This window comes from Hibiscus syriacus, unplaced genomic scaffold (assembly GCF_006381635.1).
Source record: "Hibiscus syriacus cultivar Baekdansim isolate YM2019G1 unplaced genomic scaffold, ASM638163v2 tig00110377_pilon, whole genome shotgun sequence".
In the NCBI taxonomy this organism is placed as follows: domain Eukaryota; kingdom Viridiplantae; phylum Streptophyta; class Magnoliopsida; order Malvales; family Malvaceae; genus Hibiscus; species Hibiscus syriacus.
The window spans coordinates 2712505-2740014 of record NW_024062711.1 but is presented as its reverse complement, the minus strand read 5'-3'; the positions used below and the strand labels follow the sequence as shown (position 1 = coordinate 2740014).

Below are 27510 nucleotides of genomic sequence, written 5' to 3'. Positions count from 1 at the left end.
CAAGGATCTGGTGGATCAATGTTACATTGAGGATGTCTAACGCCCAAGTAACTTGGTCATTATTTTTAGAAGAATTCAAACATATTATCCTCGTTTCAAGAGGTAGTCAACCATTCCAAGGCTCTGGAAAGAGCTCAGAACGAGAGGTTTGAAAATTTGAGAGCTCAGATAGTCAAAAGAACGGGTGCTTCTTCGAGTTCCGCACCATCAAAAAGGAGAGATGTTGGTTTTCAACCCCAAGTTAGATCAAAGTCAGTGGCATCCTCCGCTAGAGAATCAAATCAGATAAGAGGTAGACAAACTCAGTTAGTGGGATCTGGAGCTGGGAGATCTAATCAGAGTCAAGCCAGACAATGCTCACATTGTTGAAAGAATCATTCAGGGATATACCAGATGATTTCTGGAGTTTGCTTTAGATGTGGGGACGCTGGGCATTTTGTTTGGGATTATCCAATGTTAACCAGTGAAGCTACACAGCCAGAGAGATCTATTTCTGCAGGCCAGAGAGGAAGAGGTAGAGGCAGAGGAAGAGGAAGAAGCCAATCGGAATCCTCTGCTCAATAGGAGATACACTCCACTGCTCGAGTGTACAACCTCAAGACCAATGAGGATTGTGATGACCCAGTTATTATAATAGGTACCTTTCTATTATTTGACAAAGGTGTAATTGTATTGATTGATACGGGGTCTACATATTCATACATTACTAGTAAGTTAGTGAAAGAATTGAAAATTCCGTTAGAAACTACTAGCAATGAGGTGATAGTGACGAACCCATTAGGGCACAGTGCCCGGATAAATTTGGTGAGCGACGAACCATAGGGCACAGTGCCCGGATAAATTTGGTGAGCCGAGGGTGTCCCATACAAATTCAGGGAATTGAATTTCCTGCTAATCTGATGAAATTACCTTTCGACGAATTTAAAGTGATACTGGGAATGGATTGGTTATATCGTTATTACGCTAATGTCGATTGTAGATTGAAAAGAATAACGCTGAGAAGTCCAGAAGGGGTAGATGTGGTGGTATTTAGTGAAGGATGGAATCCATTGGCAAATGTAATTTCAGTAATGTCGGTGAAGAAATTATTGCTACAAGGATGTCAAGGGTTCATTGCTAATGTGTTGGATGTTAGAACCAAGGAGAAAGGGATTAAAGGAATTCCTATAGTCAGAGAATTTCCCGATGTATTTCCTGCAGAGTTGCCAGGTTTACCTCCGCAGAGAGGTAGAATTCCAGATTGAGATAATACCGGGAACAACGTCCATTGCAATGGCACCATACAGGATGGCTCCAAAAGAGTTGCAAGAATTAAAGATTCAATTACAGGAGTTACTAGACAAAGGGTTTATTAGACCAAGTGTATCACCTTGGGGAGCTCCTATTCTATTTGTTAAAAAGATGGATCAAGCGTCTTTGTATCGATTACAGACAGCTTAAGAAAGTGACCATCAAGAACAAGTATCCACTTCCCCGAATTGACGATTTATTTGATCAATTAAAGGAAGCTTCAGTGTTCTCAAAAGTTTATCTACGTTCGGGTTATCACCAATAAAGATTCAAGAGAAAAGACATTTCAAAAATGGCGTTTTAGAATAAGATATGGTCATTATGAGTTTATCGTGATGCCGTTTGGAGTTACGAATGCACCAGTGCTTTTGGATCTAATGAACAGGATATTCCAACCTTATTTGGATCAGTTTGCTGTGGTGTTTATTGATGATATTTTAATATATTCAAAGTCAAAAGAAGAGCATAGTTCACACTTACAGATTATTTTACAGATTTTACGAGACAAGAAGCTTTATGTTAAATTTACTAAGTATGAATTTTGGTTGAATGAAGTGACATTCCTTGGACATGTAATTTCTGCAGAAGGAGTTCGAGTGGATCCCCAAAAGATTAAAGCTATTCTGGAGTGGGAAGTTCCAAAGAATGTATCAGAAGTTAGAAGTTTCTGGGGTTAGTTGGTTATTATCGAAGGTCATTAAAAACTTTCGATCATAGCATTACCCCCTAACTAAACTGTTAAAAAAGGAAAAATTGTTTGGACTCAAGAATGTCAAGAGAGTTTTGAAAAGTTAAAGAAGATTCTTACAGAAGCTCCAGTGTTAGTTCAACCTGAGTTTGGTAAGAACTTTATAGTGTATAGTGATGCGTCTCATAGTGGTTTGGGATGCGTACTAATGCAAGTAGGCAAGGTGGTGGCCTATGCTTCGAGACAACTAAAACCGCATGAAAAGAATTATCCAACACACGACCTAGAGATGGCGGCAGTAGTGTTTGCTTTAAAGATCTGGCGTCACTACTTGTATGGTGAAAAGTGCTACTTGTATACGGATCATAAGAGCTTAAAATACTTGATGACTCAGAAAGAGTTGAATTTAAGACAAAGAAGATGGGTGGAATTTCTCAAGGATTATGATGTTGTGATTGATTTTCATCCCAGAAAGGCAAATGTGGTAGCTGATGCCTTGAGTAGAAAGACGTTTGCATCTTTGTGAACTCTTGATGCTAGATTATCGTTAAGAGAAGATGGTGCAATTTGTGCAGAATTGACTGTCAAGCCAGCATGGCTAGATCGAATTAAAGAATTGCAAGCTAAAGATGGAAAGTGTTTAAAGAAGGTCCAACAAATAAGGAATGGAGAGGGTACGGATTATGAGATTAAGTCTGATGAGAATTTGTATTATCGAGAAAGATTGGTAATTCCGGATGATGATGAATTAAAGAATGATTTATTAACGGAAGCTCATTGTAGTCCATTGACAATGCATCCGGGAGGGAATAAAATGTACATGGATCTCAAGCGTTGATATTGATGGCCGAGAATGAAGAAAGACATTATGAAATTTGTATCAAAGTGTTTGACTTGTCAACAAGTCAAAGCTGAGCATCAGGTTCCGTCAGGATTGTTACAACCAATTTTAATTCCTCAATGGAAATGGGAAAACATAACGATGGATTTTGTGACGAGGTTGCCTTTAACTCTAAACAAAAAGGATTCAATCTGGGAGATCGTAGATAGATTGACTAAGTCAGCCCATTTTATTTCGGTACGAACTAATTTCTCCATGGATAAGTATGCGGAACTGTACATTAGAGAGATTATACGTTTGCATGGTGTACCTATTTCCATAGTTTCTGATCGAGATCCTAGATTCACATCACGGTTTTGGAAGTCATTACATGGAGCACTGTGAACTCGGTTGAACTTCAGTACAACATTTTATCCTCAAACCGATTGTTAATCCGAGCGAACTATTCAAATTCTGGAGGATATGCTAAGAGCTTGTGTCATTGAATTCAAAGGATCGTGGGAAAGGTATTTACCACTTGCTGAATTTGCGTACAACAATAGTTATCAGTCAAGCATCAAAATGGCTCCCTATTAAGCTCTATATGGAAGAAGATATCGTATGCCCTTGAACTGGTATGAACTTAAGGATCGAGAAGTTATTGGTCCTGAGTTGATTCAGAATACGGAAGAAAAAGTTCAAGTAATTCAGAATAATCTGAAAGCTGCAGCTGATAGACATAAATCATATGCTGCTGATTTAAAAAGGAAAGAGATTGAATTTCAAGTCGGAGATAAAGTGTTCTTGAAAGTGTCTCCGTGGAAGAAAGTATTAAGGTTTGGATGGAAAGGAAAGTTGAGTCCTCGATTCATTGGACCTTACGAGATTACTAAGAGAGTAGGACCAGTAGCATATCAACTAATTTTGCCACCTGAAATGGAAAAGATACACAATGTCTTTCATGTCTCAATGCTTAGAAAATATCTATCTGATCCATCCTACATTGTGACTCCTGAAGAAATTGAAGTTCGACCAGATTTAACTTATGAGGAAGAACCTGTTCAAATATTAGCTCACGAAGTCAAGCAACTAAGGAACAAGACTATTCCATTGGTTAAGGTCTTGTGGAGGAATCACAAAGTAGAGGAAGCAACATGGGAACGCGAAGAGGACATGAGGATTCAGTATCCCTACCTCTTTGCATAATGAAAATTCGAGGATGAATTTTCTTAAAGGGGGAGAGTTGTAACATCCTCAATACCGGGTTAGTGACTAAATTGTAAAATCTCAGAATTTGGTGGTTAAAATAAAATGAATGAATAGTATAAAGATTTATATGTAAATTATTGTGTAGGATGGAATTGAAAGGAAGAAGGAATGAAAGGACAATAGAGTAATTGCAAGGAAAAATAATTAAAGAAATGATAAGTATAGATATAAGGATACATGTGGGTGGAAGGGGAGAAAACACCCAAGGCTTCCAGAGTTCTCTTCTTCTTCTTTCTTCCTTGTGCGTGTGAACAAAAGCAAAGGTAAGATTTCTGATTATTGAGTTTATCGTTAAATTTAATATATTGGGTTTTGATTATTAGATGATAACTAAGCTTAAGGAAAGCTTAAGTTATCTTAACATCAAAGGATGATTGAGTTATGAGAGATTTAAGATTTGAAGTTCTTAAATGAAATCTTGGAATATAGTTCATAACTAGAATTGAAAGTTAAATTTGACTTGTCATCAATCTAGTTAAGATATACAAAGTGTTAAAAGCGGAATTCAAACATGTTGATTTATTAATGTAATTCTTGAATTATATATGAATGATAAAATTTGGAGGTTAAGATGAATAAATGAGTATAAATTGGTTTAAGGATGTGTACTATAGTTAAGAATGAAAAAGATGATTAAACATGAAGGATTTAATCCAAAATGAATGAATTTTTGGGTTCAAAAAGAGGATTCTGGGCAGAATGCATCGATGCATATTCATAGTGCATCGATGCATCAAGGTTAAAACCCAGAAAGTGTTTGAAGGTGTATCGATGCACAGGTAGTGCATCGATGCACTCTTTTAAAATAAAAAGATCGAATGCAATTAGTGCATCGATCCCCTTAATAAAACATCGAATGCATTTTATGCACCGATGCACAAGTAGTGCATCGATGCATACCTTCATTAAAAGAGGAAATTGACATTTATCTTAATCTAAAGAGTGAACCATTAGAGTATATTAGCTATAATACTGATATAGATTCATGTGTGATTATGTAGATACTAAAAGTAAGCTTATTCCGGAACGATCAAAGGATTAGAATCGAATCAAAGCAAAGCTAAGGTGAGTGCATACTATATGTATAGTATAATAGAATAAGACTTATGATAAGTCTAATTCCTATATTGATTTTTATAGTACAATAGTTGTGAACATGCATACATGATAATTATTGTAATACATGCATAAAGCATATATATGTTCATGTGATTGGATAAATGATGTATATATATGAATAGATTCAAATACACATGTGATATGATATGTGATATGAGAACATGACATGAGCTACATGATCACAAGAATGACATGAGCTACATGAGCACAAGAAATGACATGAGTACATGAACATATGGAATAAGAATAATGCCCATAGTATACGATATGAGAGCTATAGGTGTAATTGGCATGCCAAGAGTCGAGGGTATAATAGTCCTTCGGGACATAGTCCTTCGGGATGTAGTGGTCCTACGGGACATATATGACAGTCCTTCGGGACAAATAATGAACTAAGGTTCGGTGCCCCATGAGGGAATTGATATGAGCTGTGGTGACAGCATTAGTGCACAACCTCTATGTACTCACATACCTCTATTCTCAATAATATACATGGGCAATTGAAATACAAAGTAAAGTGAAAGTGGTACAAGAAGGTAAGTTTTGAACATGCATGATATGATTATATATGTTATTGTGTAATAGATACATGCATATTGAAATGTCATGAAGGAAATGGTAAGAATGCATATTCATGAAGATATTATTGCATATTCATTTATTGCCTCACTAAGTCTATGACTTAGCGTGTAAGTGATTTACACATAGGTACCAAGAAATAAGAAAATTCAGAATAGCAGTGGCACGGACATCAACATTACTAAGAAGTTAGATCAGAAGTAATTGACAAAGTAGGTATTTTGTTGTGTATAAAGTGTTGGTATGTAATAAGTGGTTAATTACGAATGCTCTGATCGATTTTGTATTAAGTGGTCTCTTTTATATAAATTAAAGTATTTTGTTTTAATGAAAGTTTTAAATTCCCGGGATTTTTCATTAAGAATCAAAGTTTGAAAAGTCAATGTGACATCTCGGACTTGTATTCGGGTCGAATATGAGTTAGGGGTGTTACAAAGATAGACGGATTTTGCTGGAGATGGGGATGGATTTCGACGGAGATGGGGATGGATGTTGTCGGAGATGGGGATGGATGTCGTCGGAGATGGGGATGGATGTCGCCGTAGAGAGTGAGAGATGGAGATGTGATTGAGTTGTGATTTAGGGTTTTAGGTTATGATTTGCGATAATATTGTTTACATTTGTGTTGCGGAATTAATATTGTGTTTCGCGTTGCGAATTTGACTTATGTGTTGCGATTTGACTTCTGTGTTGCGATTTACAGATTCGCAACTTGCGATTTACAGATTCGCGTTGCGAAATTGGAGTTCGCGTTGCGAATTTGTTGGTCATTTTGGCAAATCCAAAAAAAGTTGGTTAAAATTGTATATTATAAGGCATTTTCGGTCACTGAGGTTATTTTCTCATATATAAATTATGTTTATATGAATTATATATATAAACTATGTATATAAACTATATAAAATAAATAGTTTATAAATTATAATTTATATTAATATAATATATATATATATATATGTATATATAACTAATATAAGTAATCTATAGAATATATATATATATATATATATATATATATATATATATATATATATATATATATATATATATATATATATATAATTTATAGAAATACTATGCATAAACTATATAAAGTAATAAAATATATAGTTTACAAAAAAATCCTAAACCCTAACTCCTAACTAACACCTAAATCCTAAACTCTAACCCTAACCATAATCCCTAACACCTAACTTATAAACCTTAACCCATAAACCCTAAACTCATAAACTATATATATAACCTATATTATATGTATATATAAACTATATATATATATATAGCCTATAGTATATGTATATATGCAATCTATTTATATGTTATATAAACTATATATGTAACATATAATTTATAAACAATAGTTTATATTAATGTACTATATAGTTTATACTTTATAACCTATAGTTTATAATTTATAAACTATATTTTATATTAATTTACTATATATTTTATATTAATGTTAATTATCTTAATTATAATTTATATTAATATAGTATATAGTTTATAAACTATATTATATTAATATTAATTATATTAACTATAATTTATAAACTATACTATATAATTTATAACATATAGTTTATATTAATATTAATTTTATAGACTATATTTTATATTAATATTAATTACAAATTATAAACTATATTATATTAATATAAGTTAATATTAATATTAATTATAATATATAATTATTTTAATATTAATTATAAATATTTTATTAATATAAATTTTATAGAGATGAAATTTAAAAACGCCAAAATAGCCATTTTCTCCCGCCTCTTCCCGGCCAAACCCTCCCTCTTTTTATTTTCGGTATTTCTTCTTCCCCGCTCAGCATCCAAAATCTTTCTCTTTTCTCTCGTTTTCCCTCTTTCATTGTTGTTTCCATTTGCCGAACGGCGATGCACCATCAGCAGCCGCATATTTCCTCTTCGGCCTCGGCGTATTCTGCCGCGGCGGCGTTTACTTTTAGTTATCTTACTCGACTAGAGGGCTTTCACTCACATCCTACTCTTCATTATAGAAGGTTCTTTCCAATACGGGGGAATCAGCTTCATTCAGTGCCAGCATCTCTCTCAGCAGCAAGAAGATCAACTGTATTGTCAAGCTCCAACTCTGCTTTTAGCTTTAGTCGGCTGAGCGACTATCCTCCTGGAGTTCGGAATCGGCAAGAGAGAAGAAAGAGAAGAGAGACGTATTTAACAGCAAGGAAGTGGAATCAATCCCCCTTTTTTGTCAAAAATGATTGATAGATGGATGTATGCTGCGACCTGGAATCTGGGTTTCGGATTTCGCTGTAGAACGAATTAACACAAGAATTTTCCCTTATTTTTTTGTCTTTTCTCTTTCGTTTCATTGATAAAACTGAGTGTGTATTTGTTCTGTTGTGGTTTAGTTGACTAATGGATTCTCAGACCAACACTGAGGACTGCCTTGCGTGGGACGCCACAGATCCATCTGGAGTTTTATCACCATACAAATTCAGTCGCAGGTGCGTTGGATTCGTTCTTTCTTTTTACCTCCCGATTGACCTATTTTTAATTTATTGCCGATTTCACAGAACAGAATAATACAAGGAATCTTGCTTGTAGCACCATTCATTCGTTTGACTATTAAAAACTACTAAACCTTATACCAAATATGTGTTCTTCTCGGCCCGACTGATGTTTGTTTGAGGCAGTAATTTTCAATGTCTTTTGTTGACTTTGTCCTATAACTAATGTATGCAGGCCTCTCCGAAGTGACGATGTCTCCATTAAAATTACTCACTGTGGAATCTGCTACGCTGATGTTATTTGGTCGAGGAATATTCTTGGAGATTCAAAGTATCCTGTGGTGCCAGGGTATGATATTTTTTTCTTTCTTTTTAAAAATTGTGAATTATCATTGCTTTTCTAGATTTGATCTTAAGTTGATGTGGTTTTTATAATTGTTTCCATTTCAGGCATGAGATTGATGGTATTATGAAGGAGATCGGTTCCAATGTTCAACGCTTCAAGGTCGGTGATCACGTTGGAGGGGGAACTTATGTCAACTCATGCAGAGATTGTGAGTATTGTAATGTTGGCTTCGAAGTTCAGTGTGAAAAACTGAAGGTTCCCACGTTTAATGGTATTGATGTGGATGGAACGGTCACAAAAGGTGGATATTCTAGCTTTGTTGTTGTCCATGAAAGGTAAGCATTTCATGATTCATAAACTTTATGAGTTTTCATTACATGAAGCTGTTTCTTACAAGTTAGATCTGTGATCAGATATCCTCCCAACAGTTTTATGTGATCCCACTGCCTAAAACTATGGTTCAAATGGGGGTTTTCTTTCTTTTTTTATGATTTGAGCTTATATTTGTTGCTTTGCTATATAAGTTTTCTAGGTGTTATTAGGTTAGCTTTTCAGGATAATGCTTCCAATATCTGCACTTTAATTTGGAGATGTTATAGGTACAGATCATCAGGAGGAAAAATACTTAATTTACAAGCAACTGTTTGATTTATGGCTTTTGCATTGTTACAAAATATAAAGTTGAAACTTGAATTTAATCATCTAATAATTCCCAAGTAAAAGAGACTATAACAAAAATGTTGGATTTAATAGTGTATAACAATTTTATATTGTATATTTTCTAGAGTTAATTTACTCTTTTTCTGCAATTTTAATGTTCCACAGCCATGGAAAAAGTATATGAATGATAAAAGTGTTACCTTTGTTGTTGAATCAACAGGTATTGCTTCAAAATACCAAACAACTATCCTTTGGCTTCAACAGCACCTCTGCTTTGTGCTGGAATCACTGTTTATACACCAATGATGCGCCATAGCATGAACCGACCTGGAAAATCTTTAGGAGTGATTGGGCTTGGCGGTCTTGGTCACATGAACCAGAAGCTTATCATCAAACACAGCCGACTAAAGAAACTCAGCTTGTGGGGTTGTTCTGGATTAGATGTGAGCTCTTTTAGTCCTTAATCTCGAGTATGTTTCTGGTTGCTTCTCAATATCTTGTGGTTCTTATTTGTTGAATCTCAATGCAGGCTTTATGTTTGAATTGTAAGGGTTTGGTAAAGTCAGAAAGGTTTGGCATTGTTGGCCATCGAATTCCTTTTGGCTTTACCACTGATTGTATGATTTCTTAATGCAGGATGCTTGCTGAATTGATGCAATGATGCTTGTTGAATTGATGCATTGATGCTTTGTAAATTATTGTTGTTGTCTATTACTTACTGATGTTTTGTAAATTATTGTTATTAGTCTGACTTAAATCAATTTTTGAACATTATAAATTCTTATCTAAATAGTTACTCATGTGGAATTATGTGGAATTATGTTGGTGGCATTTTGGCTTTTAAAATTAGAAAGTTACCCATAATTAAATATGTTGACAGCATTTATGTATAAATACTCGATGATATTTCTAGTAGTATAGTTAGGATTTTAGCCTTGTAAAATTTTTGTTATAAGATTTGAGAACATTTATTCTAACATAAATTTATTTTGTTTAGTTGTTTTTATTATAATTTTAGTGTTTTTAATTGTAATAAAATTAACTTCATTTATAAATTTTTTGTTTTAGTATTTGTAATGTTATTCAATTTTCAAATCTTTAATAAGTTCATCATTTCAACTAATATAGTTTTTATTTTAAAATTTCAAGTTAAGTTATACTTAAATTATTAATCAATTTTTATATTAAAAGTAAATTAGATTTATGAATATTTTAACTCAATTTATATAATTTAATAAAATTATGTTCAATAAGGTAATATTTAAATTTAATTTAGTGATTATAAAATAAGAATTATAAATAATATAAAGAATTGAAATTAATATAAAAATCAAATTTATAATATACAAATTATAATTAATATAAAAACTAAATTTCAAAAGTAATCATATTAATTTAATTATTATAAGTTTATTATAAATTTAAAATAACATAATTATATTAATTGTAACTTATTACTTATAAGTTAAGATAATATCATATCACTTTAAAAACATGTCGGATTATTTACAGGTTGAGTTAATTATAGGTCAGGTTCATAACAGATCAGGTTGAAAATATGTTGGGTAATACCAGTTATTTACCAAGTCAATCTCGGGTTCGGGTTCATATCAGTTGGATGCAGTTCGGGTTCGGGTATCATATTTTCGGTTCAATTCGAGTTCAGGTTGTTCTCAGGTCGGGTTCAGATCCACAATTTTCAGGTCCAACTCGGGTTCAGGTCAACACCAGTTCCTACTCGAGTCGGTTTCGGATCGCCACAGTACAGGTCAAAAATGACTTGAGTCTATTTCAACCAGTTTTACAGGTCGGGTCAATTTTTTTACACCCCTATCCTAATCCACCATAACCAATCAATCGTACAAAGAACCAATGAGACTGTATATACATAATTAATTCAACATGTTGATTTTCTTCCCCCCAGGTCTTGAAACTATATTTTAAACACAAACATTTATGAACTTGATTAGGTGGTATTTGTTCACAATTGAAGGTAATTTAAAGACATTTAAGGAATCTAATTTCTTTTTCTTTTCATTGAAAATGTAGAATTATTAACCACTAGAGATGACAAATATAGCAGTTGGATTGGATTAAGATACCATCATGCAAAAAGAACACTTGGGAAACTGTTTTGTCACGTGTAAAGAGAAAACAAGGGAATTAGGTACAACAATCATGGGAAACAATATATGAGAAGATATCAGCTGCCACTTTAATCCCAAGGGGGAATGTCTCAGGAAAGGCGGGTTAATAACGCCTAATATACAGCATTATCGGATACATTAAAATGTATTTAATAAATTCGGTTTAGCGGTACCTATTATGTTGACAACTAATAATGTTTTAGGTAGAAAATATGAAAAACTATTAAAAAATTTGGTAACTGATAAACTTTGGTTATCGGTAAGTATCTATCCTTTTTATAAAAGTGTCCATACTTTTAACATATCAAGTAAATTTTACCGGTTTTGTCATAATGAATCTGGTTTTGTCATATTTTTACCTGTTATATTGTAAATTATCTATCCTTTTTATAAAAGTGTCCATACTTATTTCACTGTGAAAATATATTTATTATTATCCTTTAGTTAATATTGTTAAATTTAAAATCTAAATAATTTTTAAAATATCAAAACAATCAAATAAAATTTGTGTAAATTAAATTATTAAATTAATATTGTAGGTGGAAACATGAAACGCTATTAAATAAATTGAAACATAAATTACATAACTTTAAAAGCAGTTTTAAATCCTAAAAAGTGTCGATACTTTAAAAAATATATCGATCCAAAACGATATACCAGGTAAAAATATGATAAAACCGGTAACAAAATGATAAAACCGGTAAATTTAAAAGTGTCGATACGTTATATAAGGATCGACACTTTGTGAATTTAAAAGAGAAGCAGTTATAGCGCCTATGTGTCGATACTTTAAAAAAATATCGAATGATACCGGATATTGAAAGTGTCGATACTTTCGTAAGTACGTGTAATAAATTATCGACACTTTCAAAGAAATAGGTAATTATCCTTTCGAAAGTATCGACAACCTGACATAAAAGTATCGACACTTTTATATTTGTATCGATTAAATATATCCGATGAAATATAAAGGCCATAGCTAAATATCCTCTGAAAAAAGATAGAACGGACGAGTTTTTGAAATCGAAGAGTAATTGTTGCTGCATTTCAGAAGGCGTTTCTAAAGCGAAGTTTGTTTGTTGTTGCTGCAGTCGAATCGAAAAGTATGTTGTCGAAACCCTAATTTTTTATTATTACAGTATCGTGATAGGGTTTTTTATGTGTTGATTGGGGGTTTTGAGTAGTAAGGAAGCATTTGTGACGATTGCAGGTAGAAATAGATATTCAAGGAAAAATATAAATGTCGATACTTTTATTAATATTATGGTAGAAAATGATATTATAGGTTGTATAAATGTGCGACACATTTTGGTGTGGCCATTCAAATTCTTTTGAAGAAAACCGTTTTACCACAAGAGTAGTTATCTATATTTGTATATTGAATAAAGGTATGTAACGAAATATTTGATTTGCGTAAACTGATATATGAAGGAAAAATGGAGTCAATGGGTTGGAAAATTGTTGGTGGAGCAGATGACTTTGAAATTGAGGTCGAGACTCGAAAGCAACCAAAGGGTGGATATATGTACTTCTAGTAAGTATCAATGTCCTTTTGTTATTATTGTTGAAATGGTAATTGATTAAAGTATCGATAAACTTTAAATTGATTACAAATTTTAAATGCTAACAGTATGGCCGAATGCAAAGGATGAAGGGAGATGGCACACAGAGCGGTTCGGTATGTAAAATGAAATTGACATTGAGTATTAGTATTTAGTGTTAATGTATTGATTAAGAAACGTTTATGTTTAATATAGGTGAAAAAAGATGTGAGGTCCAAATGGAATTCAATGAGTGATGCTGAAAAGGAACCTTACATCACACAGTCAAGGAATAATAGTAAAGAGTACAAAGAACGGAGGAAAGCACTAGAAAATAAGGTATTCATTAAACTTGTAAATACGTTGATACAAAATATAAGAACTATAACATTATATATTGTTAAAAATGTAGGAAGTGTCGACAAGATGCAGCTTAAAAGGGTGAATTTATTAATTAAACCACCTTAAGGAGAAGGATCAGTTGAATGTGCTGGGAGAAATAGGTTTGGATCTCGGAGGGAATTGTGTCGATCCTTGATGGCACAATTTGACGTCAGTCAATGTATGGCTAAGTATGGTGATTATTCATTCCCTCTGGGGGTATCGACTGCTGCAGCCGTATTGGGGTACAAAACAAGGCAAAAGTTATAGAAGTCTGTAGGAGTAAGAACTGGAAAGCACTTGCCTCCAAATATGGTTTGAATCATAAGGTGACATATGCTGAAGTTGAAGAGGATATCAAAGTGGATCTTACTGGGGGGATGAGCTGAAGGCCCGAGTTCTATTGTACCTTGTCGGATATTTCTTTGTCCAACGGGTGATACGTCAACGAACAAGGAATATATGAAGCTCATTTGCGATGAAGGCTTGAAGGGTGAATTCAATTGGGCTGAATATATCCATTCGAGATTGATTGAATCAATAATCACCTTTAAAAAGGGCAGCCAGAGATACCTCAAAGGGTGCATAGCAATCTTAGAGGTAAATGAGAAATTTTGTTTGTTTTTATATAAAATATAAATTTTATTATAAATGCAGGTTGCACTGTTCGATTTTGGTCGGCTGTGAGGCAGTGTCGGCTTATGAAATAACCGGAGTGGCACGCATCCGTGCATGGGGGAAGGAAGAGGTGGTTAGTGATGGTGAAGTTGAAGTTGGATAGAGGGAAGAAGCAAGAAATGGTAATAATGTAATTAAATAATATTAAGAATATAATCAATGTCTTAATATTGTAATTTAATTTGAAGGTTATTGGCAAGGATGTAGAGGAGGCAGTGGAGGCAGAGGAGAAGAAATGAGGGATGGTTGTATTGGGGGATGACGGTGAGTGGGACGACGGTGAAGCAAAACAGAGTAACTTCGACATTTTGATGTCTGAATTGGCTGATATCAAAAAAATCCAATAATTTTTTGTGTAAATGAAATTATTAAATTAATATTGTAGGTGGAAAACATGAAACACTGTTAAAAAAATTGAAACATAAATTACATAACTTTTAAAAAAGTATCGATCCTTTTTATAAAAAGTATGGACACTTTCATATAATAGGTAAACATATGATGTAATAGGTAGCCCTTATATAATGTAATAGGTATCGTTTATATAATGTAATAGGTAGTGGTTATATTGTAAAGTGTCTATCCTTTTTATAAAAGTGTCCATACTTTTTTCACTGTGGAAAACATTAATTTAAGGTTATCTTTTGAGTGAGTTTTAAGATATTAATTTAGTAATTATAGGCGTCTAATGATTTATTTTTTACGTTACGATATATATTATTATTAAATTCAAATTGAAAATTAACAACAAATCAATTAAACATTGTTGTGGGTACATTAATTGAACATTGTTATGGGTACATTATTTGGAAAAATAATGTTCCGGACTTTGTTAGAAATAACTCTTTTTCATTGGATTAATTTCGTTTTTGTGGGTACATTATTTGAACATTGTTATATATAAATTTGTTGTGTAAGTATGTTTTGGTTTGATTATATTGTATGTATATTTTCATTTAGTTGAGATGGGTTATGTATAACAAAACAATCTATCTCGCATGTGAGTACTTTATTCCAACCATGTGACAAGTGTGACAACTCCATCAACTCACAACTCAGCTTTGAACTCAATCAATATTGTCTTTTAGCTTGATGGTTCATAAAGCATGTTACTTGAACAGTATGAATCAATTATGCAATTTTCATGTTCAATTTAACACTGCATTTCAAATTCATTTCATATGTAATTGGAGTTTGAATTTAAATTTCAATTTGAGTTTGAATTTCAATATATTTCGGCTCCACTATAAATATTAGCCCAAGCCAATATGCATGTTATCATTGATTATTCCTAATTTCCATTGTTTTTTTTCCAACGTATAAACGCGAGGGAAATCCCGACCATTTTATTTTTGGTCAACTTTAAAGCGTCAGAAACGTTTCGGGCGTATGATCTGGGTGGTATACAAGAAATGTAACAAATAGCAACTAAAATCATAAGTTGAGTACCACCCAAATCATAAGTTGAAATACTTCCGATGCTCATCAAAATCCAAAGCTCATATGGTGCCAAGCAAAAGGAAATCAAAATCCAAATCTCATATGATGCCAAGCAAAAGGAAATCAAAATCTACAACTTGAGTTTGAACATTGATATGATATGTTCAGTTGTTATCATGTTGGGATTTTCTCGTTTTTGATTGCTTTGATAGTTGTTCTCTTGCTTCTTCAAGTGTTCTTAAGGTTATCCTTTGAGTGAGTTTTAAGATATTAATTTAGTAATTATAGGCGTCTAATATTTATTTTTTACGTTACGATATATTATTATTAAATTAAAATTCTAAATAATATTTTATAAAATATCAAAACAATCAAATAATTTTTTGTGTAAATGAAATTATTAAATTAATATGTAGGTGGAAAACATGAAACACTGTTAAAAAAATTGAAACATAAATTACATAACTTTAAAAAAAGTATCGATCATTTTTATAAAAAGTATGGACACTTTCAATATAATAGGTAAACATATGATATAATAGGTAGAGCTTATATAATGTAATAGATATCGTTTATATAATGTAATAGGTAGTGGTTATATTGTAAAGTGTCTATCCTTTTTATAAAAGTGTCCACACTTTTTTCACTGTGGAAAACATTAATTTAAGGTTATCTTTTTAGTGAGTTTTAAGATATTAATTTAGTAATTATAGGCGTCTAATGATTTATTTTTTTCGTTACGATATATATTATTATTAAATTAAAAATTCTAAATATTATTTATAAAATATCAAAACAATCAAATATTTTTTGTGCAAATGAAATTAAATTAATATTGTAGGTGGAAAACATGAAACACTATTAAAAAATTGAAACATAAATTACATAACTTTAAAAGAAGTATCGATCCTTTTTATTAAAAGTATGGACACTTTCAATATAATATAATGTAATAGGTAAATTTGCAATGCTCACTATGGAAAACATTAATTTAAGGTTATCTTTTGAGTGAGTTTTAAGATATTAATTTAGTAATTATAGGCGTCTAATGATTTATTTTTTACGTTACGATATATATTATTATTAAATTAAAAATTCTAAATATTATTTTATAAAATATCAAAACAATCAAATAATTTTTTGTACAAATGAAATTATTAAATTAATATTGTAGGTGAAAAACATGAAACACTATTAAAAAAAATTGAAACATAAATTACATAACTTTAAAAGAAATATCGATCCTTTTTATAAAAAGTATGGACACTTTATATAATATAATGTAATAGGTAAATTTGCAATGCTATCGGTAAATATACCGGTTTACTTATAAAATACGTAAATATAAGCGCTACCTATTATATTATATAAGCGCTACCTAGTATGTTATTGTACTTTATAATATTTTCGGTTAAATAATATAACATAACCGGTCTAAATTTTAACCGGTCACTTATTTAACCGGTCACACCGTATATTAACCGTTTTTTAAGCGCCGCACCGCAGAACTACCCTCACAAGGGAGTAGATTGTGGAACAAATTAGGTACAAATTAAAGAGATAAGATGCTTTGTGTATGGCCAGGCAAAATAAAATAAAATTGGTTCCATGGTAGATATGTGACTGGTGGACAAGATTAATGGGAAGAGAGATTCTCAGCCCCACAAGTGAGTCTCTTTGAAAAACTTGTGGTGGAAATCAAGTGATCAAATTACCAAATGAATCAAACCAAAAGTGGACAAATCTACTCTCTAGAGTCCAATCCTTCTCTCTTTCATTTTTGTTGCCTGCTTATTAAATTCCACATCCTTCTCCAATCTCGTGTTATTATATTATATATATTAAAAAACATCATCCTGCTATCCCTTTTTTTCCCAATTATCATCAATCATTATTTTTACTCCCCAAAACACCAAGAAAAACAACAGCTGCCTGCTGGTTTTGATTGGGAGAGGATGAGAGTGAGAGAGCATTATGCGAATCCTTTGTGACGCTTGTGAAAGTGATCCTGCTATTGTCTTCTGTGCTGCCGATGAGGCTGCTCTTTGCCGTGCCTGTGATGAAAAGGTCGGTTCTTTCCTCGTGTTACTACTAAACACTTTGGCTCGTGTTTCTACTAAACACTTTGGCTCGTGTTTTTGTACCTGTTAACTGGACCCCATGTGTGATTTTTGTTTGTCTATTGTTCTTCTCTGTGTTACTTGATATAATAAAAGACCCTTACTTTCTTCTTCAAGATTGTTTTTTTACGGGGTCTTTTCTGTGCCACTGCTGGATTTTTCTATAAATTCTCAGCTGGGGTTCCGGAATTTGATGAATAGTCCTAGTCAAGGGAATACTTTTGAGTCTTTTTTTGTTTCTTCTCAATAATTTCCTATGCATTGCAAACAGAAAGAATCCTTCTAGATTGTTCAACATTGTGTTCTAGAATGTTCTGGAAAATGGAACCTGTGGTTTTAATTGTGGATGAATGTTTCAGGTCCATATGTGCAATAAGCTTGCTAGCCGCCATGTCCGGGTGGGTCTAGCAAATCCCAGTGATGTTCCTCGCTGTGATATATGTGAAAATGCTCCTGGTATGCAGGTGTTGTTTTTTGTCATTTACTTTTCCATTATAAAGCTTTTTGCTTTATGTTCATCCCTTGGAATTGTGTGTGTAGCTTTCTTTTACTGCGAGATAGATGGAAGTTCCCTTTGTTTGCAATGTGATATGAATGTACATGTTGGAGGTAAAAAGACCCATGGAAGAAATCTTCTATTAAGGCAGAGAGTGAAGGTCTGTCGCTTGTATCTTTCACTACAATTGAGTCATGAATTACATTTCTCCAGGAGTATAAGTTTGCCCTTTGGAAGTTTTATTGGGTTGTTTCTTCTGCAGTTTCCAGGGGATACACAGGCGGATCCGAGTGAGACCGGAAGAGGCCAAACTCAGCTAGCTAAACCAACAATAGGAGAGAACCAACAGAATCACAAGGTCTCTCCTGCACAAGTGATGAGTGCTAAAAACCTCAAGACTGATACTAACATGATAGATTTGAATATGAAGCCTCATCGAATTCATGGGCAAGCCTCGAACAATCAGGTTGGAACCGTTTTGCTGGTACTCCTTTTTCTTTCACACAACATTTGAAGCACATGCTCTTGTTCTTTCAACGTCCAATACTGGAGAGACATTAGATACATGTCTTGTTAGGAAGCCCCTCAAAATTTCATTTTGCATGTGCAATAATCACACCTTCGTTTTGATGCATGAAAAAAACATAAATCTACACAATGATTTACTTCTTTTTTTATAAAGTATTTTGTTTATACATCTGAAAAAAAGAAGCATGATTTCCTTTTCTGCCATATCTAATAGATGCATGTGTTCCAAGCAATTCACTAGTGTACAACACTCGAAGCTTTCCTTCTATGCTCATGCACAGCCCATCTGACCTTATTTTGATGCTGGTGCATTTGTATGATTTAAGTTCCTTTTGTTGACATATTGCATTTTCTCTTGATTTTCAAGTTAGACTTGTAGAAGTTCACAGTGTGATATGAATGCGTCATGATATAGGTTTTACCTACATGGAACAAGCATGTTCGGGATAAAATCTATAGTCTATAAACATTAGATTGTTCTTAAGCTCACATGTTGACCCTCGATACCTGTTTTGATGTCTGAAGGAACTGTAATTCGATATTCTCAGCAGAGGTGGTAATGACCACTGATCAGGAGTCGTGGTTTCGATTGGTTATTTTTTATTTAGAAGCCTGAGCTTGGGGGAGTTCTTGCCATAATTAGTCAATCTATCATCTCCACTTCTATCTCCAGAGCTTAGTTGTTTACACCAGTTTCCAGAGAGCTTCCGAGGGTCATACTGCAAGGCGAAAGAATGTAATCCACATCCAGTGCCAAGAAATGATCTGTAATATGTCATTCTTTTGTGAGGTTTGCTTGTAATGGTTGAAATTGCCTTGTGAAAATTGTACTTTTTGTATGACTTTATCAAATAACTTGGAAATAATTGATAATGCTTGAGATTAATGCTTAAATAGTAATGTTATATTCCCAGATAATCAGAGATTCACCTTTATCTCACTGATGACAAGAAAATACTAATTTTTTTAAATATGTCACGAAGAGCTTTCTCATTTCAGGTAATGCCTGGAACTGTACAGTTGAACTTTAAGTTATTGCCCGAACTTACAGTCGGTTATCTCTTCTTTTATCCTCTTCATGTTTAGCGATAAGGGTTTAAATGTACATGAAATATTTGAAAACAATAAACTTGGATTGTTTACAAACACTTGCAAGATTATAGAGCGTCAAACATCTAATAGAAATGTCACTCTGGAAATTAGAACTTTCACTGCAGGAAATTTATAAAGCTGTTGATGAATTGCTTGATATTGTTATCAACAAATACATGGTCCAATAGCTACGAGGAGAAAAGCAAAGATCTTCATAACTCATACATGATTAATAATTTTATCGTCATTGTCTTCTTCTGTGGATTTGATTCAAAAGAGCCTTGTAAACATAACCCTTGACAAACATTCCTTGCTTGGCCTCCTCAGACTCTCCTTCATCTGTGTACTTGCCAAGTTGGGCGAGGGAGTTGGCCTTTGCCCGAACAAGCAGCGTGTCCTGAGCCGCCTTCACGTTCTCAGGTCTGCCTCCCCACGTCTTCAGGCAAGTATTTTGAAGGGCTCTTGCATATGAGAACGACACATGCCATGGATTTGGTGCTTGATTCATTGCATTCAAGTTCAAGGTAACCTCAACTTCAGACTGCCCACCAGACAAAAACTGCCAAAACCATGTCCGGTTAAAATTAGTGGATGAGTTTCATCTAAGCATGTATAAAGAACTTGCAGGTCTATAGCCAATTACCATGATTCCAGGAACAGCTGGAGGGATTCTTGGCGCCAGGAGGCTGAGGGTGTAGCTAGCAACCTGTTCGGGAGTTGCCTTATCCTTGCACTCTGCACCAGGAGTGACCATGCTTGGCTTGAAGAGGATACCTTCAAACATCACATTGTTCTGGGCAAGATAGAAGAAAACCTCAGCCCACACCTTTTTGGCTACTTCAAAAGTCATGTGGATTCCATGATCACCATCAGGCAAGATCTCTGGCTCAACAATTGGAACCAGACCATTGTCCTGCATGGCCAAAAACATCAAAACATCATCCAATGCCACAATATAATCAATACAGTCTTGTAATAAGATTTCATTCAATAATCTAACCTGAGAGATGGCAGCATAGCGAGCAAGTCCCCAAGCTGCTTCCTTCACAGCAAGTTCAAATGGTCCATTGGGAATGCTTACCACAGTACGCCTAAAAATATTGATAGTAACATAAACATGACGAAAAGCAACTTAAAATGTTCAAATACGAAGTGAAAATGGGATACCATTTTGCAAAACGAGCTCCCTGTTCGTACCATGCAGCAGAACGTGAGGCAAGGCAGTCTAGACCTTGGCACCATGACTCATTGTTTGAGCAGGCCATAGGAACAAGACCATGCAGTAGTATTCATAGTATCGAGTTCTTACTAATAGATACTTCCGAGTATTAAATTTGAACTACAGAGAGGTCATTCCTCCCACAAATGGGAGATGAGACTTTATTTGTCGACCTTGATGCCGAGGACTATGTTCTGCTCAACGAGAACATCGACCTTCTTCTTGCCATCGACCATGGATTGGTAGAGGGTTTCCTCAAAGAGGATGGCACGCGAGATGTACTGCCCAAGTCCGGAGCTGAAACAAGCAATGTCCTATAGGCTTGACGGTTAGCCTCTGTGTTCTCTAGCCCAATTGAGGCAAACGTTTCCCACAGGTGGCGTTGGATTCATCCATGGCCAAAATTCCACGGCCTGGAGAAAGCAATAGTTTTCTACAAACATCTCAAAATCCCATATAAGTAAAATCACCGTTCCTTCTGAAAAATTTCAGTTTCTGATTGTCAAACGCTTATAATACCATTTGTTTTTTCTCTTTTGTTTGGTCATTCAAGTGTAGGCATATTTTAAGCAAATTGTGGAAGAGAATACAATTATATAACACTTACTGCAGTCATGACAAACTCATCTGCATATGAGCTAGCACGCACGTTGAGTCCAGAGGGAGCAACCGGGGTGATTCCTAACCACAGAAACTGTGTTGGCGAAGGGTCTGACCCTTAACCCACTCGGACTTGTCTACAACAGGTGAAGGCTTGAGGAGAGATGCAGAAGCCATTTTTAGACTTTGCTTTGTTAAAGATGGTTTTCTTTATTTCTCCCCTTAAGCTCTTTCGTTTTGGCTCTAATTCTCCAATTTATAGTTCCTAATCCCAGGCAAGTTGATATGGCAGAGGAGTGGCTGATATGATATTGAATTTTCTCAAATTTGTAAACCAGAAAAAAATGGAATTGGTGCTAAAACCCTCATCTTTTTGGAGCTGATTAATTAATTTTTACTTTTGTCTCTGTTTTTCTTTTCCTTTTCTTGGCCCTTTGTTGGTTGGGGGAAACTATCCTAAATAATTTCTCTTTATTGTCCTTTTTAAATAAAGTTGAGGGTATGAACCAACAAATTAACTTCTCCACTGAAAACAAAGTTGAAGCAATGGTGAACATCACTATACGACAACTAAAACCAAACTCTAAAAATATGAGCAGGATGTACCCTAGACCCTAAAGACAATGTGCAGATATTTCAAACAAGGGCATTGGCAAGTGGCCACTGATTACACACCCTAAAGACAAATGTGCGGATATTTCAAAAACGGGCATTGGCAAGTGGCCACTAATTCCGTACCCTAAAGAGAATGTGCAGATATTTCAAACAAGGGCGGTTCTCAATCAATTCTGCAGCAACGGAAAATGAAAGAGGGAAAAAGGATCAGCGTTTGCTTCACATACCACCCCAAGATCCAAAGTGAGCTCATGACCCAACCCTTATCTTAACTTGTAACATAACTGGTCCCACAGCCGATAGATCTAACAACTACAAGCCTAGGGTACTCCCAGCTAAATAAACAACAAATGTTCAGAAACCATAGATTGGAGTGGTGGAGAAAATCTCATTAAAATAACGTACCTTGAACAAAAATTATCGAATATCTTGATAGCAAAGGTTGTTCAAATTAAGCATGTCAGAAACAAATTTTCCTCGTGAACGTTGAAGAAGATTTTGCACTTTATAGAAATCAAGTTCTAAAGTTGTTCCAGTTACTGGATGGCACCCTTTTATAAAAACATAGCCATAAATGATTCAGTATCCTCTTACAGGACCCAAGATGGCAAAGCTGAGAAACAATGAAGTATCCTCACGGGAAGAATAATTACAGACGATACATGGTCAATGTATGCTACAGCACGAATCAGCTATACAAATCAATACATCGCTGTACAATTATTGTTGCTTCCGCATACTGTTTATCAATTTTTACTTGTGCATTAATAACCCACTTTCAGAGGCAGAGGAACAACCTATCGGGCAAGAGATGGCTCGTCAAGACTGGAAAAGTGTCACCGTTGCAATATAGCCATTCTTCATAACCTGCTAATAGCAAAGATCTTCATTAGCAATCTTTTCACCATATACCTAAAAGTAAATATTACCAACATAAGAGTAGTGCCCAATGCTAAAATGCAAAACATAACTTTTACCTCAAATGCAGCATTCTGGTAGCCATATACGAAAGTAGAGCCGAAAGGATTGCTTGCAGAACCTTGTGTTTGAATAGCTGCACGGCCACAGTCGCCAAGGATTGCCTGCAGTAAAAATATCATTCTAAGTGAACCATTATTCTCGCACAAGAATGAAACAGGACCAGTGGAGGCACCAGGCAAACAAAGAAAGGTTGATGTTAAGGAAAAGGAAAAATATTAGTATGTATTCAACTGTAAAAAGTTACCTTAACCTGCTCCCATTTGGTGCTTGAAGTAATTCTGTTTTTGTAGTTGTTTAAATCTGGGAAGGAACCCCCAACTGCGGGCAAGGAACAAATAAAAAAGATCAATCACCCACATAGATAACTGCAATGATGATAAAAGGATGAAAAAAGGGCTGACTGCAAGAACCTAGGATGACAAAATTGCACTTTATGTATGAATTGAAATCTGCATGACCAGGATAGTTCGTGTGTAAAACAAACTTCTTGATTTTATGAGTCTGCAAAATCAAAAAACCATTCTAAGAATTTCTTAACATTAATTCTAGGAGTACAATGAATGTAGAATGTAAATAACATGGGAATGCTAGCCAGAAAAATATGTCAAAATGCTTTCTTAACTATGGAGAAAACCAAAACAGAGAATAAAAGTGTACTACGTAGGAAGGTTCCTTCATTTTTTGGGTGTTAAGGTATACGTTTTGAATACCTGTCCATCAAATAAGATGTCCAAGCCACGAGTAAAATAATTGTAGAAATAATCAGCACAAAGAGTTGTCCGAGGACGAGGATCCGAAGCAGAGTGAATAACCATTTGGTCAACCTGTAAACAAAATCCATCAATGCTATGAACATGCAAAAAAATTCAAGCATAAAAAGTGGATATACAAGAACTCAACAACACTTGCTCCATAACCGAATGCAAAGAAATAAATAGCATGCCTAATTACTAGGCTATGTTGGTAAATGCATTTAAATTTTGCCTTTTGCTGTTTGCTCTTGTTTCGAATTCATTTTTTATTTTGTACTCAAAAAGCAAATAGCAAAAGCATCCATTAAAAGAAGTGTAATGTCCAGTGCAACAACTCCATAGGTGAAAACTTAATGTGTATAACCAGTGTAAAAAACCCATAGCGCATTCCAAAGTTTTCATGCATTGTTGCTACCTACCTGCTTTTGATGGATTCCACAAGGGCGCTCTAATTCAGACCAGACATCCTGCATGAAAGGGAAATAACATAAAATTTGTAACAGAACAAATAATAATTTACAAGGAGAAAGGAAATAAAGCTTAATCTCAAGTAATCAATTTGATATTTACCTGTGGTGCTGCACCAAAGGGAATATGCTGGCCTCCAACAGTGAAAAATAATTCTTCCCCAAGCTGGAATGATAGACATAGGATTCAAAAGATCAGTCTCCACTCTCCAGACTAAAAGACTATTGATACTCTAGATGCCACTGAAGCAAACAATTTGGTCAATCAACATATCAAACTCAAAAGGCATCCCTTTAGTATAAAGATACTTATTTTCAATATACATAATCCAAAAACTGACTCTAGGACGGAAAGTAGAAAGATAGTCAAATACCAAAATGGTATAGCTGACTCATATTAACAGGACTAAGGAAGATAGAAGCCAAACCTTGGCATGCACCTCTTCCATGTAAAGGCTGCCGGTAGGTAACGGAGGAGCAGATGCCTTATCCATTAAGGATCCAACACCAACTTTTTTGCCTGCAGAACTATCATAGATGGATACACGGCAGGTAACCGGGGTGGTTCCATCAGGAAATTCCAAAGGCAACTCCGCTGTCAAGTAAAAGAGCAAAATCAATTCGAAGTAAAATAAATTAGGAGTTGAGTATCAAAGAGTAGGAATGAAAAGTAATCAGGAGCAATGAATAAAAACCTTCTCCATCATGACAGCAATCTGAATACTGACTCGGAATAGGAAAAGCAAATGAAAGACCCTGCAAAATAACAAGATAAGAAACTGCAGAAACAAAATGATCAAAATAATGGGTAGAAAAGCAGTCAATCAAGTAATCAAGGCGCATACTGGGTAGAATAGGGTATAAACACCTCTATCCTTGTCATAAGTTCCGGGATAGGTTGGACCAAAAAGTGCATAGACAGCTACAAAGGTAGCAAGAGTAGAAGGTCCCCTGCAGACAAAAACCAGGTTCACTATCAAAACTTGTAATTATGAAATGTGGAAATAAATCTTAGCTCTTAACTTTACCCTATCAAAGAAGTGGCATAGCGCATTTGCAGCCGTTTGATATCAAAAATTTCAATAAGGCGTAACCTCTAGTACAGAATCCAAAATTGAATCAAATAAGATTAAGGAATCATGTGAAAGAAAAGATAAAAAAAATGTACTAAAATGATGTGTATATGCACATGTGAATTGAAAATAAAACCTGGGACCAAGGATCAAAACGGAGATGGAAGCCATGATCTGGAAAACTTATAACGATATCAAGCTTTAGAGGCTCCTGCATACAAATTCATAATAAGGAAGGTTGGCATTAATGTAGACTTGCCAGGACTATATAGCTACTCTTCATACACCAAACTGTCTTTAACAGCCAAATCAAAGAAAAAATTGTAATCGAGGCAGACTGTATGGATATTAGGTCTATCCAAATTCCACACTAAAGAGTTCCACCTCACCAAATAGCTCGTCAAATTACCAAAGTACGACCTGACAGGAAGCAAAAATATTTAATGATTCTGTACAAACCTCGTCATAATACTTAACATGAACAACATCGTAAATTTTAGGCTGTTGTTCTATTTGAGCAAATGCTTCACATATCGGCATTCCTGAAACAAACAATTTTTTTTAGTCGCAATTTCAATTTTTAGAGTAAACTAGATAAAACCTAGCAACAAGTAAATAACCATGCTCATATTGGAATAAAAGGATTAAAAACGATTCAATTCCAATCGTTCTCATCGATTTCACGCGTTCCAAAATTGGTAACAAAAATCAGCTGTGGAGAAAATATAACCTAATAATTTGATTAAAATAAATCGCAAATAATCGACTGATTAAAATTCGCGTCTGATTATACAATCTCAAATACATCTCTCTGATGAAAAAAAAAATATTGAGATGGAAACGAACCGAGAGTGAAAGGTCCAACGCCTAGTCCGGGGCGGAGATCGAGAACGATGGCGCCCATAGCTGCGCCTTCACAGCGACGTCCAGGTCTCTGCAACATTTCTTTTCGGGGGTTTTTTTTTCTAGAGAGATATTGGATGGGGTTTCTTTCGTTGTTGTTTGGGGCAAGTCTCCGTTACTTTCGCAAAAGAGACTTCGTGGCGTGGATTGCTTATATACGTGAAGCTGCTGCTTTAAACCGAATCGACTTACTCACCATTGACTACTACCTCAGGAAACGTTGACACCGTTGGGCAAGTCTCCGTTGCTTATATATTTGATTTTTATTTTTGGGGAAAAAAGCATTACAGGCCCCATGAACTTAAAAAAAAATTAATGTAACTCCTATCATTTTTTATTGGATTAATGTGGCTTTTCTACTCGAAAAAAGAATATAATATAACCCTCTAATCAATTTTTTCAGTATTTGACCAACGTATCTATTACTTTTTGTTGATATGGCATGTCAAGCGCCCAACAACATATTTTTAACGATCAATTTGGCCCTCCAACTTACAAAATAACTCAATGTGATCATTTGACCCTGTTTAATGTTGTTAGAAATGTAAAAATTACAACATTAATCACTCAACTATCTTCTTTCTCCGATTTTAATCACTAAACTTTAAAAGTTTTCAATTTTAATCCCTCAAATTACTCCTATTTTAATCAGCATAACTTATTTTATTAATATTTATGTATGATATGGCATTCATTATTCCTATTTTATTAATATATGATTAAAATAAAATTAATTAAATTAAAATTTTAAAGTTATAAACTCTCCGAAAAGACTAACTTTCTCTTCTCCATTGCTGGTAAGTAGCGATTGATGCGACGGAGTCTACGGGAATTGGGTTTTCCAAAAAAATGATGAAGAATAAGATGAACTTTTCATAGAAAAGTTTAAACCCCATTTAAAGGTAAACCGATATTCTCAAGTCGTTTTTTGAAATTCAGTCCTTGTTTGGACGAACCACAGATATAGTTGTTACACCAAAACAACTTTAAACATTGGAAAAGCCTGACTTTGATTATGTTGTCTCATTGAGAATCGAATTTGATTTCAATTTCCCTTAACAGACCGTCATTAAGTGTGTTCATAAGAAGTAGAATTTGCTACCTGCCGATTCTTCCTTCCAACTGTAAATCAGAACAACATCCAGACCAACAAGCTCTTTTTAAAAAGTATTGAGATTTTAAAAGAAATGTCGATCGCCAATCTAAGTTTGC

General features: G+C 34.2%; 4 protein-coding genes across 6 annotated transcripts; 2 read left to right on the top strand and 2 right to left on the bottom strand.

Moving 5' to 3' along the window:
• Nucleotides 1–8002: 8002 nt before the first annotated feature.
• Nucleotides 8003–9926, top strand: LOC120121565 (probable cinnamyl alcohol dehydrogenase 1). Its single transcript, XM_039140888.1, has 6 exons — nucleotides 8003–8256; nucleotides 8495–8608; nucleotides 8710–8940; nucleotides 9486–9708; nucleotides 9795–9835; nucleotides 9902–9926. Exons 1-6 carry the CDS (start codon nucleotides 8168–8170, stop codon nucleotides 9924–9926), a joined length of 723 nt encoding a protein of 240 aa, XP_038996819.1. The 5' UTR covers nucleotides 8003–8167.
• A 7401-nt stretch (nucleotides 9927–17327) lies between these two features.
• Nucleotides 17328–19509, top strand: LOC120121601 (B-box zinc finger protein 19-like). 2 transcript variants are annotated; one of them, XM_039140923.1, is made up of 5 exons: nucleotides 17328–17519; nucleotides 17932–18028; nucleotides 18113–18228; nucleotides 18331–18534; nucleotides 19148–19509. In XM_039140923.1, the coding sequence occupies exons 1-5, from the start codon at nucleotides 17427–17429 to the stop codon at nucleotides 19154–19156; spliced, it is 519 nt and encodes a 172-aa protein (XP_038996854.1). In that variant the 5' UTR covers nucleotides 17328–17426; the 3' UTR covers nucleotides 19157–19509. The 2 variants fall into 2 exon arrangements, with proteins under 2 accessions (XP_038996854.1, XP_038996853.1); XM_039140922.1 differs by having other exon boundaries at nucleotides 17330–17519; nucleotides 19122–19509.
• A 408-nt stretch (nucleotides 19510–19917) lies between these two features.
• On the bottom strand, nucleotides 19918–20953 carry LOC120121564 (fructose-bisphosphate aldolase, chloroplastic-like). The gene is made up of 4 exons (XM_039140887.1): nucleotides 20856–20953; nucleotides 20689–20779; nucleotides 20332–20601; nucleotides 19918–20247 (listed from the first exon to the last, which is right to left on the bottom strand). The coding sequence occupies exons 1-4, from the start codon at nucleotides 20951–20953 to the stop codon at nucleotides 19933–19935; spliced, it is 774 nt and encodes a 257-aa protein (XP_038996818.1). The 3' UTR covers nucleotides 19918–19932.
• Nucleotides 20954–22729: 1776 nt separating this feature from the next.
• On the bottom strand, nucleotides 22730–27083 carry LOC120121600 (UPF0183 protein At3g51130-like). 2 transcript variants are annotated; one of them, XM_039140920.1, is made up of 15 exons: nucleotides 27077–27083; nucleotides 26242–26360; nucleotides 25855–25937; nucleotides 25532–25606; nucleotides 25351–25418; nucleotides 25168–25273; nucleotides 25018–25078; nucleotides 24751–24917; nucleotides 24426–24488; nucleotides 24275–24322; nucleotides 23814–23927; nucleotides 23514–23604; nucleotides 23348–23421; nucleotides 23100–23204; nucleotides 22730–22992 (listed from the first exon to the last, which is right to left on the bottom strand). In XM_039140920.1, the coding sequence occupies exons 2-15, from the start codon at nucleotides 26336–26338 to the stop codon at nucleotides 22942–22944; spliced, it is 1203 nt and encodes a 400-aa protein (XP_038996851.1). In that variant the 5' UTR covers nucleotides 26339–26360; nucleotides 27077–27083; the 3' UTR covers nucleotides 22730–22941. The 2 variants fall into 2 exon arrangements, with proteins under 2 accessions (XP_038996851.1, XP_038996852.1); XM_039140921.1 differs by having other exon boundaries at nucleotides 22730–22989.
• Nucleotides 27084–27510: the final 427 nt, after the last annotated feature.